The sequence below is a fragment of the Ovis aries genome, chromosome 6 (genome assembly GCF_016772045.2).
Source record: "Ovis aries strain OAR_USU_Benz2616 breed Rambouillet chromosome 6, ARS-UI_Ramb_v3.0, whole genome shotgun sequence".
NCBI classification, from domain to species: Eukaryota; Metazoa; Chordata; class Mammalia; order Artiodactyla; family Bovidae; genus Ovis; species Ovis aries.
This window is the reverse complement of record NC_056059.1, coordinates 117,159,282-117,174,245: the sequence shown is the minus strand read 5'-3', so window position 1 is coordinate 117,174,245 and position 14,964 is coordinate 117,159,282. Positions and strand designations below refer to the sequence as shown.

The 14,964-nt window shown below is 49.9% G+C and overlaps 1 protein-coding gene across 2 annotated transcripts in view; it reads right to left on the bottom strand.

The window, feature by feature from the left end:
* Positions 1-14,964, bottom strand: part of POLN (DNA polymerase nu) — a 161,244-nt gene that overhangs the window by 99,306 nt on the left and 46,974 nt on the right. For both annotated transcript variants that reach the window (XM_060417472.1, XM_027971302.3), the window contains 2 exons: positions 10,309-10,496; positions 5,845-5,957 (listed from right to left, as the gene is read on the bottom strand). In XM_060417472.1, the coding sequence (XP_060273455.1) occupies positions 5,845-5,957; positions 10,309-10,496 (301 nt within the window). The remainder of the gene's footprint in view (positions 1-5,844; positions 5,958-10,308; positions 10,497-14,964) is intronic.

Here is a 14,964-nt window from a genome sequence, read left to right as displayed (position 1 = left end):
CTTGCTATGACCAGTGTGTTCTCTTGGCAAAACTGATAGTCCTCCTTCATTTTGTACTCCAAGGCGAAACTTGCCTGTTACTCCAGGTATCTCCTGACTTCCTACTTTTGCATTCCAGTCCCCTATGATGAAAAGGATATGTTTTGGGGGTGTTAGTTGTAGAAGGTCTTGTAGGTCATAATAGACCTGTTCAACTTCAGCGTCTTCAACATTAGTGGCTGGGGCACAGACTTGGATTACTGTGATATTAAATGGTTTGCCTTGGAAACGAATCCAGATCATTCTGTCATTTTTGAGATTGTACCCAGGTACTGCATTTCAGACTCTTTTGTTGACTATGAGGGCTATTCCTCATAGTCAACAAGAAACTGGCAATATACAAAAGTAAATAAGTGCAATAGATAATGTCTTAAGTCTGTTTAAAAAGATAAAAAAAGGAAATTCTTTTAAACTGAAAAATGAAGAGATTGAAAATGGATTCTAATGTGACAAGTATGCAAGATAGAGAAGATTCAACCTATGAAACCACAGAAACAATTCAAATACCACAGAAAAGGTGAACAACCAAGCATTACAACCAGGTCTCATGTGTTTCCTGACAGAAGGACACGATACCACTCAGGGCTAGGACCGAGACTATGACGCAGGCTTGCACTCCCAAACTCTAGCCTGAAGCGGAGCAGGCCCCTGGGTCTCAGCACAGAAGAAACAGACGAGAGAACATGTTAAAAGACAAGAAAGAGAAATCCCACGGGGAAACTCTGGTCTGCCAGCAATGACAACATGACGGCGAGAAAAGACACAGAGGGAGAGAAGACGCAAGAAACTGGAGAGGCGCACCACACCAGCCCGGGTGCAGGGCCGCCCCGAGCCGTGGAGAGGCGCATCACACCAGCCCGGGTGCAGGGCCGCCCCGAGCCGTGGAGAGGCGCATCACACCAGCCCGGGTGCGGGGCCGCCCTGAGGCCTGTGCGGATCCCGATTCAACCAAACTGCAGAAACACAGCACGCAAAGCTACTTAAAGACCACTGGGCGAGCACAAACGCTGGCTGGACAGCTAATGGTACGAAAAGTTCACGGCTGTTTTAGGGCCAGATGCCAGTGTCATCTGGAAAATGAAATCCTCACCTTTTACTCATCTGATTGAAATATTACAGATAGGTGATGCAATGCTGACAGATGTGGCCCACTGGAGAAGGGAATGGCAAACCACTTCAGTATTCCTGCCTGGAGAACCCCATGAACAGCAGGAAAAGGCGAAATGATAGGATACTGAAAGAGGAACTCCCCAGGTCGGTAGGTGCCCAACACGCTCCTGGAGATCAGGGGAGAAATAACTCCAGAAAGAAGGAAGGGATGGAGCCAAAGCAAAAACAATACCCAGCTGTGGATGTGACTGGTGATAGAAGCAAGGTCCGATGCTGTAAAGAGCAATATTGCATAGGAACCTGGAATGTCAGGTCCATGAATCAAGGCAAATTGGAAGGGGTCAAACAAGAGGTGGCAAGGGTGAATGTCGACATGCTAGGAATTAGCAAACTAAAATGGACTGGACTGGGTGAATTTAACTCAGATGACCATTATATCTACTACTGCAGGCAGGAATCCCTCAGAAGAAATGGAGTAGCCATCATGGTCAACAGAAGAGTCCAAAATGCAGTACTTGGATGCAGTCTCAAAAACGACAGAATGATCTCTGTCTCCAAGGCAAACCATTCAATATCACGGTAATCTAAGTCTATGCCCCAACCAGTAATGCTGAAGAAGCTGAAGTTGAACAGTTCTATGAAGACCTACAAGACCTTTTAGAACTAACACCCAAAAAGATGTCCTTTTCATTACAGGGGACTGGAATGCAAAAGTAGGAAGTCAAGAAACACCTGGAGTAACAGGCAAATTTGGCCTTGGAATGTGGAATGAAGCAGGGCAAAGACTAATAGAGTTTTGCCAAGAAAATGCACTGGTCATAGCAAACACCCTCTTCCAACAACACAAGAGAAGACTCTACACATGGACATCAACAGATGGTCAACACCAAAATCAAACTGATTGAATTTTTTGCAGCCAAAGATGGAGAAGCTCTATACAGTCGACAAAAACAAGACTGGGAGCTGACTGTGGCTCAGATCATGAACTCCTTATTACCAAATTCAGACTTATACTGAAAAAAGTAGGGAAAACTGCTAGACCATTCACGTATGACCCAAATCAAATCCCTTATGATTATACAGTGGAAGTGAGAAATAGATTTAAAGGCCTAGATCTGATAGGTAGAATGCCTGATGAACTATGGAATGAGGTTCGTGACAGTGTACAGGAGACAGGGATCAAGACCATCCCCATGGAAAAGAAATGCAAAAAAGCAAAATGGCTGTCTGAGGAGGCCTTACAGATAGCTGTGAAAAGAAGAGAGGTGAAAAGCAAAGGAGAAAAGGAAAGATACAAGCATCTGAATGCAGAGTTCCAAAGAATAGCAAGAAGAGATAAGAAAGCCTTCTTCAGCAATCAATGCAAAGAAATAGAGGAAAACAACAGAATGGGAAAGACTAGAGACCTCTTTAAGAAAATTAGAGATACCAAGGGAATATTTCATGCAAAGATGGGCTCGATAAAGGACAGAAATGGTCTGGACCTAACAGAAGCAGAAGATATTAAGAAGAGGTGGCAAGAATACACAGAAGAACTGTATAAAAAAGATCTTCATGACCCAGATAATCATGATGATGTGATCACTCATCTAGAGCCAGACATCCTGGAATGTGAAATCAAGTGGGCCTTAGAAAGCATCACTACCAACAAAGCTAGCGGAGGTATGGAATTCCAGTTAAGCTCTTTCTGATCCTGAAAGATGATGCTGTGAAAGTGCTGCACTCAATATGCCAGCACATTTGGAAAACTCGGCAGCGGCCACAGGACTGGAAAAAGTCAGTTTTCATTCCAACCCCAAAGAAAGGCAATGCCAAAGAATGCTCAAACTACTGCACAATTGCACTCATCTCACATGCTAGTAAAGTAATGCTCAAAATTCTCCAAGCCAGGCTTCAGCAATATGTGAACCGTGAACTCCCTGATGTTCAAGCTGGTTTTAGAAAAGGCAGAGGAACCAGAGATCAAATTGCCAACATCCGCTGGATCATGGAAAAAGCAAGAGAGTTCCAGAAAAACATCTATTTCTGCTTTATTGACTATGCCAAAGCCTTTGACTGTGTGGATCTCAATAAACTGTGGAAAATTCTGAAAGAGATGGGAATTCTAGACCACCTGACCTGCCTCTTGTGAAATCTGTATGCAGGTCAGGAAGCAACAGTTAGAACTGGACATGGAACAACAGACTGGTTCCAAATAGGAAATGGAGTCCATCAAGGCTGTATATTGTCACCCTGCTTATTTAACTTCTATGCAGAGTCCATCATGAGAAAGGCTGGGCTGGAAGAAGCACAAGCTGGAATCAAGATTGCCAGGAGAAATATCAATCACCTCAGATATGCAGATAACACCACCCTTATGGCAGAAAGTGAAGAGGAACTCAAAAGCCTCTTGATGAAAGTGAAAGAGGAGAGTGAAAAAGTTGGCTTAAAGCTCAACATTCATAAAATGAAGATCATGACATCTGGTCCCATCACTTCATAGGAAATAGATGGGGAAACAGTGGAAACAGTGTCAGACTTTATTTTTGGGGGCTCCAAAATCACTGCAGATGGTGACTGCAGCCATGAAATTAAAAGACGCTTACCCCTTGGAAGGAAAGTTATGACCAACCTAGACAGCATATTCAAAAGCAGAGACTAAGGTCCGTCTAGTCAAGGCTATGGTTTTTCCTGTGGTCATGTATGGATGTGAGAGTTGTACTGTGAAGAAAGCTGAGAGCTGAAGAATTGATGCTTTTGAACTGTGGTGTTGGAGAAGACTCTTGAGAGTCCCTTGGACTGCAAGGAGATCCAACCAGTCCATTCTGAAGGAGATCAGCCCTGGGATTTCTTTGGAAGGAATGATGCTAAAGCTGAAACTCCAGTAGTTTGACCACCTCATGAGAAGAGTTGAGTCATTGGAAAAGGCTCTGATGCTGGGAGGGATTGGGGGCAGGAGAAGAAGGGGACAACCGAGGATGAGATGGCTGGCTGGATGGGATCACGGACTCGATGGACGTGAGTCTGAGTGAACTCCGGGAGATGGTGATGGACAGGGAGGCCTGGTGTGTTGCGATTTGTGGGGTCGCAAAAAGCCGGACTCGACTGAGCCACTGAACTGAACTGAACTGTATGCGATGCTTAGGCTGTGCTACCAAATAACCCGGGGGACAGAGGTTTGGAACTAGTGGGGAAAGAAGACTGGACAGAGCTGGAAACCGTTCAGACTGGGCGGAGTGGTGCTGCTGTGTCCCGCACATGCCTGCCGTTCTCTGCAGACGTAGCCGTGCGCCCACAACTCCCAGCAGCGAGTGCAGACCCTGCAGCTCAAGCCTCAGCTCCACGGAGGGCCCCACCGCAGGCACCCACCCTCAGCGCCGGGCCTGCTGCGCCTCCCGCCACAGGGCTGTAAGCCAGGGGAGGCTCCCACGCGCCCTCCTCAGGGCCCAGCCTTTGCTGCAAGCACCCTGTTGACCCACATCTCTTTATTATAAAGCCTGCAACCCAGGAACAGCCAGGCAGAAGAGTGCACAGGGCAAGGCACGGGGTGGGGGTACAGAACCTCCACACCCCCTCCAGCTGTGCCGCCTCCCCGCCCCAGCGCCTGGGCTGCCCACCTGGAATCCCACCAGGAGGGCATTTTATGGAGGCGTCATCACCTCGGTGTGGCTAAGTCACTGCTCTCCAGCCCATCTCCCCTTCCTGGAGGTGGCGAGTGGGACTGAAAGCTCCAGTCCTCAGTGGAGCCTCCTCTTTCTGCTGACCACCCGCCCTGAAGCCGTGCTGCCTCCAGCCCCCAGGGCTCATTAGCACATGGAGGACACTCAGCACCCTGGACATGGCTTGGGTTTTGGGAGCTGAGAGCCACGAACCAGAGATAAAGACCAAATATCGCTTGCTCTATCACAGGTACTTTATATTGTGTTGGGAATTTTGTACAATAAAAACTTTTTTTCCCAATGCCTGGCGTGCATGCTAAGTTGCTTCCGACTCTTTGTGACCCCCATGGATGACTGTAGCCCACCAGGCTCCTCTGTCCATGGGATTTCCTAGGCAAGAATACTGGAGTGGGTTCCCATTCCCTCCTCCAGGGGATCTGCCCAATCCAGGGATCAAACCTGCATCTCTTACGTCTCCTGCGTTGGCAGATGGGTTCTTTACCACTAGTGCCTTCTTACTATAAATATTTTCGAACATTCAGACAGTTTGAAAAGAGCTGCACGGTGAATACTCATGTATCCGCTACCCAGACTCTACAATGAACATTCTTTCTATATTTGCTTTATTACATATCTGTCCATCTAGTAAAAAAAAAAAAAAAAGGTTTCTAAAATTCTCATTCCTAATGTTAAATAAAAGATAAAAGTGTGCTTTATACTGTTTTGATGTTGATCACTCTGGCTTTAGTTAAATTCTTAGAGAGTTTACAGCTGTTTGTGGTGACAATAAATCCATCTACCAAGCTGCAGGTTACTTCTTCCCTATTTTAAACACACAAGTAACATATACTTGAGAAAACTCTAATAATGTAAAACAGAGGGAAAGTGCCTCTTGGCGCTCAGAGCGTGCGGCTGGCTGCATGGGTGATGCCGAGCAGCGGTGACTCCCCCCAGCCTCTGAGTTGTGCAACACGGCAGTCCTCACCGCGCTCCCATCCCCAGGAGGAGTCGCTGTGGGACAGTTACATCTGTGGGAGACCATAAATCTAAGACGTACCACACTTCCAACCGCCATCATCACCGATCAGCTGCAGCGCTGTCCTCACAAAATCCTTTGCATTAAAGCAAATAACGGGGCGTTTACATTTCAGTACTTCGAGCAGCACATTCCTGGAAAATGAAAAGACGCTCACTGGTAGACAGACTGGTCTGAAACTTCCCATCCTGGAAAAATACCAAAGCTGCTCCACTAACAGCTGTCACCTGCGCAGTGTTATGGGCAGCCGTCTTCTGCAAGCTTGCCACAGATGAGCTCAAATCCTAGGAGGTGCGCAAGGAAAATCGAAATGGGTTGGTCTTGCTCAGGCCCCAGAACGGAGCCTGAAGGCCCCTGAGGAAGTGGGACTCAGGGGCGACGCAGCCTGGATGGAAGCTGACCTTTCGACCTGGTGACAATATCCAGAATGTCTGCTGGAACCCGAGACCCCCTGTCTACCTTTCGGACCTCTACCCTGAAACAATTCGTGACTCCTTGAGGACAAGCGTTTTCTGGGTTGTATCAGAGGCCGTCACAGTTGCCAGCCAACTTTAAAGAAATTTTCTTTATTTTCGGTTTTGCCGGGTCTTCGCCGTGAGACACTGGCTTCTCACTGTGGTGGCCCCTCTTGTTGCAGAGCACAGACTGGGCGCGTGGGCCCCAGAGCTAGGGTTCAGCAGCTGGGGCACACGGGCTTAGCTGCTGCGAGGCATGTGGGATCTTCCCGGACCACAGATCGAACCGGTGTCCCTGCACAGGCAGGCAGACTCCTAACCACTGGGCCACCAGGAGAGTCCTCGCCAGGCAACTTTTAACAACCTTATGGCTTTTTGTTTTCATAAACCCCTGACTCTCTTCCCCAGAACACTCTTTTGGGGTTACCTGAATCTTTGTCCCTTGAATTGCAATTCTTAAGACCCCAAATAAACTTATTTGCACCCTCTTGTGTTATTTTTTGGTTGACAGAGGTAGGTGTTACTTATTATCTGTATTTTACGGATGATGAAGCCGAGACACAAAGAAGTCAAGTTCACACGGCTCTTCAGAGCCAGTTCCTGGATGAGGCCCAACCGCCTGCAGACTAACCCCCCAACCCCTGAGCAGAGCTGGCGCACCCTGGACTCCTCCCTGCCAGTCCCAGCCTGTGCTCCCAGCACCGCCCCCCGCCACCAGCCTGCGCTCTGCCACTCTGAAATCTCCTTCCTCCATCACCAGACTACGCCACGCCCTCTCACACTCCAGGCCCCCTGCTTCAGTCCTCCTGGCCACACATCTGCTACAGCCAGGATCACGTCTGTGACACTGTAACTTACGTTGCCCCCACTCAGTCATGAGCTCCTTGATTATGGGATTCATGACAGCTGATGTTTATCAAGTCCTTACCACGTGTGCATGCCTCACTAAGCACTCACAGGGACTGCTGCACTGAAGCTGCGTCATACCCAGCTAGGCAGGCACTAGACCCATTATGCTGTAGGAATGGCTGTCTGCTCTGGTATTCTCGCCTGGAAAAGTCCATGAACAGAGAAGTGGGGAGGGCTACAGCCCATGGCGTCACAGAGTCGGACACGACGGAGCACGACAGAGCACACGCCCATTTTAGAGATAAGGAAACTGAAGCCTGGAAGGGCGAGATAATTTCCCCAGCTTTCCACAACTGAGACGTGGCCACGCTAAGGTCTGAGACCCGATCTTGCTGCTGCCAGGGCTCAAGGTGGTGTTGGAGAAGACTCTTGAGAGTCCCTTGGACTGCAAAGAGATCCAACCAGTCCATCCTAAAGGAGATCAGTCCTGGGTGTTCATTGGAAGGACTGATGCTGAAGCTGAAACTCCAGTACTTTGGCCACCTCGTGCGAAGAGTTGACTCATTGGAAAAGACCCTGATGCTGGGAGGGATTGGGGGCAGGAGGAGAAGGGGACGACAGAGGATGAGATAGCTGGATGGCATCACCGACTCGATGGACGTGAGTTTGGGTAAACTCCGGGAGTTGGTGATGGATAGGGAGGCCTGGTGTGCTGCGACTCATGGGGTCGCAAAGAGTCGGACATGACTGAGCGACTGAACTGAGCTGAACTGATGGTAACTGCTTGTTACTACATCAGCGAGGGTCTCTGGATGAGGCTGAGGAAGGAGCAAAGCTGGAGCCCGGTTAGCTCTGCTCACTCGGCAAGCAGGCGTTTTTAGGCTTTTTGCATTTTCTCGTGTGCTTTCACTTGGGCTTCCCTTGAAGAGGGCCACTGCCCACAGCAGAGCGTCAGGCCTGGGCTGCTGGGCCTGGAGGGCATGTGAGGGAGAAGCGGCTGGGGCTCCTGGAGTTCCCTCCCACTTTGGTGCTCTTGTAGCTGGAAACTTGGAAGTTCTCAATGAGGCCAGCTAACAACTATAATCTCTCCCACTAAGAGGCACAACCTAGCTGCGATTTCTAGCTGAAGACAGGACACACAACAAAAAGAGAATATCTTCTGAGACAAGGTGGCTGAAACACAGTGTGCTTTCTAAGTCAGTTTTGCCACATCTGCAAGACAAGAAGCAGAGGGAGGATCGGAGCTGAAGTGACTGTCAGATGTTCAGGCGGAGAATGTGGCTGCTGCTGCTAAGTCGCATCAGTCGTGTCAGACTCTGTGCGACCCACAAAGCTCCCCCGTCCCTGGGACTCTCAAGGCAAGAACACTGGAGTGGGTTGCCATTTCCTTCTCCAATGCATGAAAGTGAAGAGTGGAAGTGAAGTCACTCAGCTGTGTCCGGGAATGTGGAACAGGATATAAAATCCAGAGTTCAGAAAAGGAAGTCCAAACATTAGGGCCCTGCTCTCACAGAGGTCTGCCATAGAAACAGACTGCCCGATTGTTCTTCCAAAAAAAGCTACATAAAAAGGTTATGGGTTCTTGGGAGCAGAGTGCTGTATTGTCAAATGTCTGATTCTCACTGTGGTGTACATGCCTGACATTAAGCTTTTATCGCTGAGGCGTCCGTTTCAAAAGATGTCCATCCTGAATAGACATGTTACCAGCTGTGCTACTCAGCTGCAGGGCAACACAAACAGAGAAGAAGCCAGGTGAAGCTCCTTCCAGAGTGAGTGGGTGAGCATCAGTCGCTCAGCCGTGTCTGACTCTCCGTGACCCCATGGACTGTAGCCCGCCAGGCTCCTCTGTCCATGAGATTGTCCAGGCAAGAATACTGGAGTGTTCGCCATTCCCTTCTCCAGGGGATCTTCCTGATCCAGGGATGGGACCCAGGTCTCCTGAGCTGCAGGCAGAGTCTTTACCAGCTGAGCCGCCAGGTCCTTCCAGAAAGCCCTGGGTAAGCAGATAACTGACTTCGTGAGCCACACAGCTCCTCAACCTTCCTGTGCCCTAATTCCTGCTCTGATGCTTTAAATTAGCCAATAAAGAGTGACTCCTGGAGACCCTAGACACCCCACCTTCAAACTCTAAAAAGGCATAGCCCCAGGTCTATGCATGCCCTTTCTCTTTCTTTCCCTATAACCCCTCTGTGCGGCCCTGGGCGTGCCAGGGCTTGTGAGTGATAAGCCCCGTTCCTCAGATTGCCCAGCAGTTTTTGCTGACGTGTGCCCTGTACAGCAGTGGCCCCTGTAGAGGAAATGCCTGTGGGGGGCACGGTGCGAGGAATACAGGCTGGACCAGCGCCTCAGGCGCTCTGGGCCTAGAGCGCCGCTATCGGCAGGCGGAGCCCACACAACAGCTGCCTTAAGCTCACCCAGAGCCCGGTGAGCCCGACTCAGGCAGGGCCGGCCAGGACCAGGTCCCCACCTTCCTACCCGGAGCCTCCTCGGGTGCCTCTCCAGGGAAGTGGCTTCAGGGAGCTCTCTCAGGGCGCCCAGCTGACCTGGGCTCAGACAGCGAGGTGCCTGGGCAGGGGGTGCCCCCACCGAAACCAGAAGTGAGTCAGGCTGGCAATATGGGAAAGAGACGGTGAGGAGGGGCACAGACTCCAGCCCACGAGGGGACTTTTCGGGGCTGAGAAGGGGCAGCAGGGCATCCCTGCCTGTTCTGAGATTCTGAGACTCTGAGAAGGCAGACACAAGTGAGACGTCTCTTGTCTATTTTCACAGTGTGAAACTTTGAAATTTCTGATAGGTCGGTAGCCTTGAGGACCATCTACTGCTGGAAGGCAGAGGCCGCTTTCCAGGGCCATGAGTGAGTGAGCGAGGCTCTTGAGGAGCTCAGCCAGGGCCCCAGCAGCGACGGAGGGTTTCTGCTCCTTAACATGCCGCTCTTCTTGCCGACTTCTCATTGCAGTGTTGGCTCGAATCCTGGAGCAGGCGCCTGTGGATGGTCCCTCCATTTCAGAGCTCTTTGTGGGGGAGAGGGCCAGTGTTTGTAGCGGTTTCTGTCGTTTAGATCCATTTCATGTGCTCTACAAAAATTCTGAAACTTTAAATAACCGAAACTGGAGCTTAGGAAACTCTTAATTAGGATGAAGCGGGTGAATCGGATTTAAGGTGATTACAGAAGATTTCTTACTTGGCAAATTGATGACGTGCCTCTTGCTCTTGGCCCCAGATAGGGGAGTGCTCAGCTTTCATGTAGATGCACTGATCACTGGGCGTGTCCTCCGGAGCACTGGAGGCTGGGGCGGTCAGAGGACTGCTGCCTTCCTCTGGATGGCTCCTCAGTAACATCACAATGCCTCTAACAGAGGGAACCAGAGCCTGTGAATACGCAATAAAATGAAGTTACAAGATCGAGCATGAATCACACATTTGTTCAAGAAAGATTGGTCATGTTTTATATTTTATAATTAAGCAGAAAGAAAAGGCCTAAAATTAAAATCAGTAAGTGAACACCTCCTTTAATGACAATTAAGGCCAAAACCCAAAACATCTCACTCTCTAAATCTGGTCTCCTCCTTATTCAACATCATAATGGAAGTCTTAGCTAATGCAGTACGGCAGGAAAAAGAAAAAAAAGACATATAAATAAGAAAGGAAGAACTGAACCATCCCTGTTTACAGAAAACAAATATTTGTGTAGAAAACCCAAAGGAATCTACAAAATAAAACATCTCCTGGAAGGGATATGTGAGCTAAGCAAGGTTGCAGGATACAAGATCAAAACACAAAAATCAGTTATATTTCCATACATTAACAATGGACACGTAAAAGCAAACGTTTTAAAAAAGTAATTACCATTTATAATAACTAGTCCCCAAAATTAAACACTTAGAAACCAATATAATGTGTATAGGATCTGCGTACTAAAAACTATAAAACACTGGTGAAAGAAATCCAAGAAGACCTACAGAAAAGAGACACACACCATGCTTAACGACAATAAAACTCAATGTCAATTCTCTCAAGCTAAGTTGCAGAATCAAAAAGATCAGTAAACCCCAAGTACAAGACAACTACAGCAAGCCCCATAATCAAATTGTTTAAAACCAGTGATATAGAGAAAACCTTAAAAGAAGCTAGGGAAGGGGGAGCAGGACACTTTGTCTAGACAGAAACAGAGATAAGGGTGAAGGCAGATTTCTCATGAGAAAGCGAGTTAGAGGACAGTCGCATAACATTTTTAAACTATTGAAAGAAAAAAAACTATTAACTTACAATTCTTTATCCCATAAAAATGTCTTTCAAAAATGAAAGGTAAAGCAAGATCTATATACTACCCTGAAAATTACAAAACACTGCTAAAAGAAATTGAACTTTTAAATAAATGAAAAGACACCCCTTGTTCATGAATCAGAAAATTCAATACTGCTTTCAAGAGGGCAAATCTGAGCTAGGCTGGGACTTGGGCGCGCACCAGTGCACCTGCACCTGGACAGATGTCTCCTTGAGCAACAGGAAACAGAGAGACTATAGGTCAGGGGTCCCCAACCCCCGGGCCACATGCTGGTACCGGTCCATGGCCTGTTAGGAACGGGGCCGCACGGCAGTAGGTGAGCAACAGGCAGGCGAGCGAAGCTTCTAACGTGTTTGCAGCTGCTCCCCACTGCTCACGTCACCTGAGCCCCACCTCCTGTCAGACCAGCGGTGGCATCAGACGCTCACAGGGGCGCAGAGTGTACTGTGAACAGTGTGTGAGGGATCTAGGCTGTGTGCTCCTAGGAAAATCTACTGTCTGATGGTCTCATTCTGCATTAGGCTGAGTTGTATAATTATTTCATTATATATCACAATGTAACAATAATAATAGAAATAAACACACACAATAAATGTAATGCACTTGAATCATCCTGAAACCAGAAACCTGTCCCAGTCCATGGAAAAATTGTCTTCTGTGAAACTGGTCCCTGGTGCCAGAAAGGCTGGGACTGCAACTATAAGTGCCTAAAATGACTGCAGGCATTGGCAAGTGGGGACAATTATGAGCAATAGGAGACAGAGATGCCACAGACAAACTGCCTTTTCTGGTGTTCTGGGAGCAGCAGCAGGGTACCGCACACGATCCTGAACACAGCGCCAGCAAGGGGGTGGACAGGCCCCGAAGCTCTGCCTCCCGCCCAGCCCACAAACCCACCGCCCACTGTTGCTCCACATTCGGACCCAAGAAGGCCCTTGCAGGGAGCAGGCAAGGAAACTGTTTCTTGTTTTTGCTCTCTTGTACTGTGTGTGGCACAAGCCCCAGCAAAGCCTTGCCTGAAATTCCCATCTGGCCTCCTATCATTTCTATCGGTTAAGAGTCTAAGCGCCCGGGTTGGGAGCATGATTTTGGCGACTCTGCTGGGACCCATGGGCCTTCCCTCTTTCCTGTCCCTCTGAGGAGGATCGTGGTCCATTTGGTGGAGCTGGAGGCAGCTGACGAGCAGCCACCTGCATCTCTGCTCAGGGTCACAGTGCTCGGCACATCTGCCTTCACCGCCCTGGGGCCTCACTGTGCCCACGCAGCTCCCCTCCCCTTCCCCTCTTCTGGTCTCCCTCACTCTCTGCCTCACCCTTCTGAGGAGGCGGACACCAGGCAAATGCAGCCTGACCCCTCTCAGCCAGTGAGGCCATGCCCCCTCAGGCTGGCCCTGGCCTGCCTTGACAGGTGACAAGAGGCGGGAGAGGTTGGCCTCCTACTGTGAAGACCCTAGTCCAGTGAGGTTTCCTTGAGAGGAGATTTCTGACAGTGATAGAGGTTCAAGCCTCACATCATGTAGTGGCTGGAAGCCTGGTCATCACAGACTTCTCAGCTTCTTTCTCCTGGGTTAAAGTCCCAGCTGCAGGTTCGAGACCCACTGGCACGATCGCCCCGATGAGTGGTGGGCAGAGTGCCTGCCCCCACTGGCCCTCGCGGAAGAGCAGGGCCGACGGGAACTGCCTGAACAGACGCCCACAGAGGGGCGGGCTGGAACAGCAGGCTTTCTCTCCTAGCTCTTTCTCCTTCTGTCTTTCGTCCACACCTCTACCCCCAAGGCATCGGCTGGGGTGAACATCACACAACCTCTCAATATTTCTCTGTTCTGTGCTTTCAATCATGGAGAACAGAGTTCTGAGACCTCCTGTCATCTCACCTTTGGTTTTCTTATGCCAGGTCTCAAGGACTTTATCCAGCCTCAGGATCTCTAGGCATTAACCATCAGATTTATATGTAAACATGGGAAATGCCCCCCAAAGATTCTTCTCTGGGTTACGTTCTTAGAGACTGGGGACAGTTGAAACTGGATGGTTTAAAAATCGTCTTCTTTTGCAACACAGCTGGTGGCAATATGCCTTGGCTGATCAGAAGAAGCGGCCACAGAATGGACCCCTTAACTTTAACACCATTTTACAATTGGACAAAAATACTGTAAAGAGTGCCCCCAAAGGGGAGAGGCCCCTCGCAGGCAGGGCTTCGTGAACCTGCACCCAGACCACGGGTGCAGGGATCCCTGCCGTGTGCTCAGCCTCTGTTTCTGTCTTGCCCCCGAAAGACTGGGAGACAGACTTTCTCACAGATCCCCTCTTTCAACTGCCAACTCGTCGCTGGCATGAGGGTCCTTTCTCACGCCCCCACTCCTTTCCCTTCAGTGCCACCTTCAGCCCGTGGCCTCTGCCTTACCCCTTCGACCCAGGGACCCTGAAACCAGAGCCCCAGCGCTGTCCCCAGTGGGGCTATGATCAGATTCAAAATTAGCCCCACTTTCACACCATAAGGCTTCTACCCCCTCCAGGAAGTAGCTGACAGAAGGGAGAATTACTAGAGTGTATATCTCCTTCTGATGGGAGACGTAGGAATCTGTAAGGAGAGGTTTGGCAGGTTCTCAGGGAACCCTGATGAGTTTAGAGACAAATTTGCCATGCTGGGGTTGACATTCTCCCCGACCTGGCAGAAATCACAGTTATTCTGGCCCCCTGTTGCACCCCAGACGAGGAGTGTGTACTAAGAAAGGCCAGGGACCACGCAGACAGCCTCGCGGCCACCCGTGCTGCAGCCCCAGAACAGGACTCCCGTGGAGACTGTGAGGGTCAGGGGGCCAGGCCAGGATGAGACATTATGTTACTCGTTCATGAGAAGCAATGAAGGGGGAAGCCTGCAAATCACGATAAGGCCCGAGAGGCCACACAGGAAAAAGGTAAAGACTTAGCAACCTTCCGGAGCCAGGTGAGAGGCATTCAAGAAGTACACCAATACCGACCCTGAGTCTGCAGAAGGGAGGTCACTACTGGCCGTGCATTTTATCACTCAGCGTGCTCCCAATATCAGGAGGAAGTTACAAAAGCTTGAGGCTGGGCCCCAAACCCCACTATCAACCTTGGCAGAGGAGGCCTTCAAGGTCTATAACAATTGGGACGTGGCAGAGGAAGCCAACAAGGACGGGAGACTCATTAAGAAAACACAGCTCCTAGCTGCCTCCATCCACCTACCACGCCGAGCGGGCCGGAGCAGCAGCCCAGGGATCGCCTGGGCAGGAGTCAGCGCCTGCGCTTCCCCAGCACCGGAACGGCGCCCTGGAAAAGGGAACGTCCTGGGCGCCCTCCTGTGGAAAGCCCACAGGGCCACCCTGCTGGCCCCCGTTCCCGGTGAATCGGAGTCTCCTGGATGCTCTAGAGAGTCACAGACACTTGCTGGTGGGGACGGGGTGCCAGCCTGTCTCAGGATCCTATTCGATCCATCCTCATTACTCCAGGGGAGCCTCGGGTCATCCAGGATGCGGCTCGTAGGAGAACGGAACGTCTGGCAGACGCTGGAGCCGGTTGCCCCGCACCGACT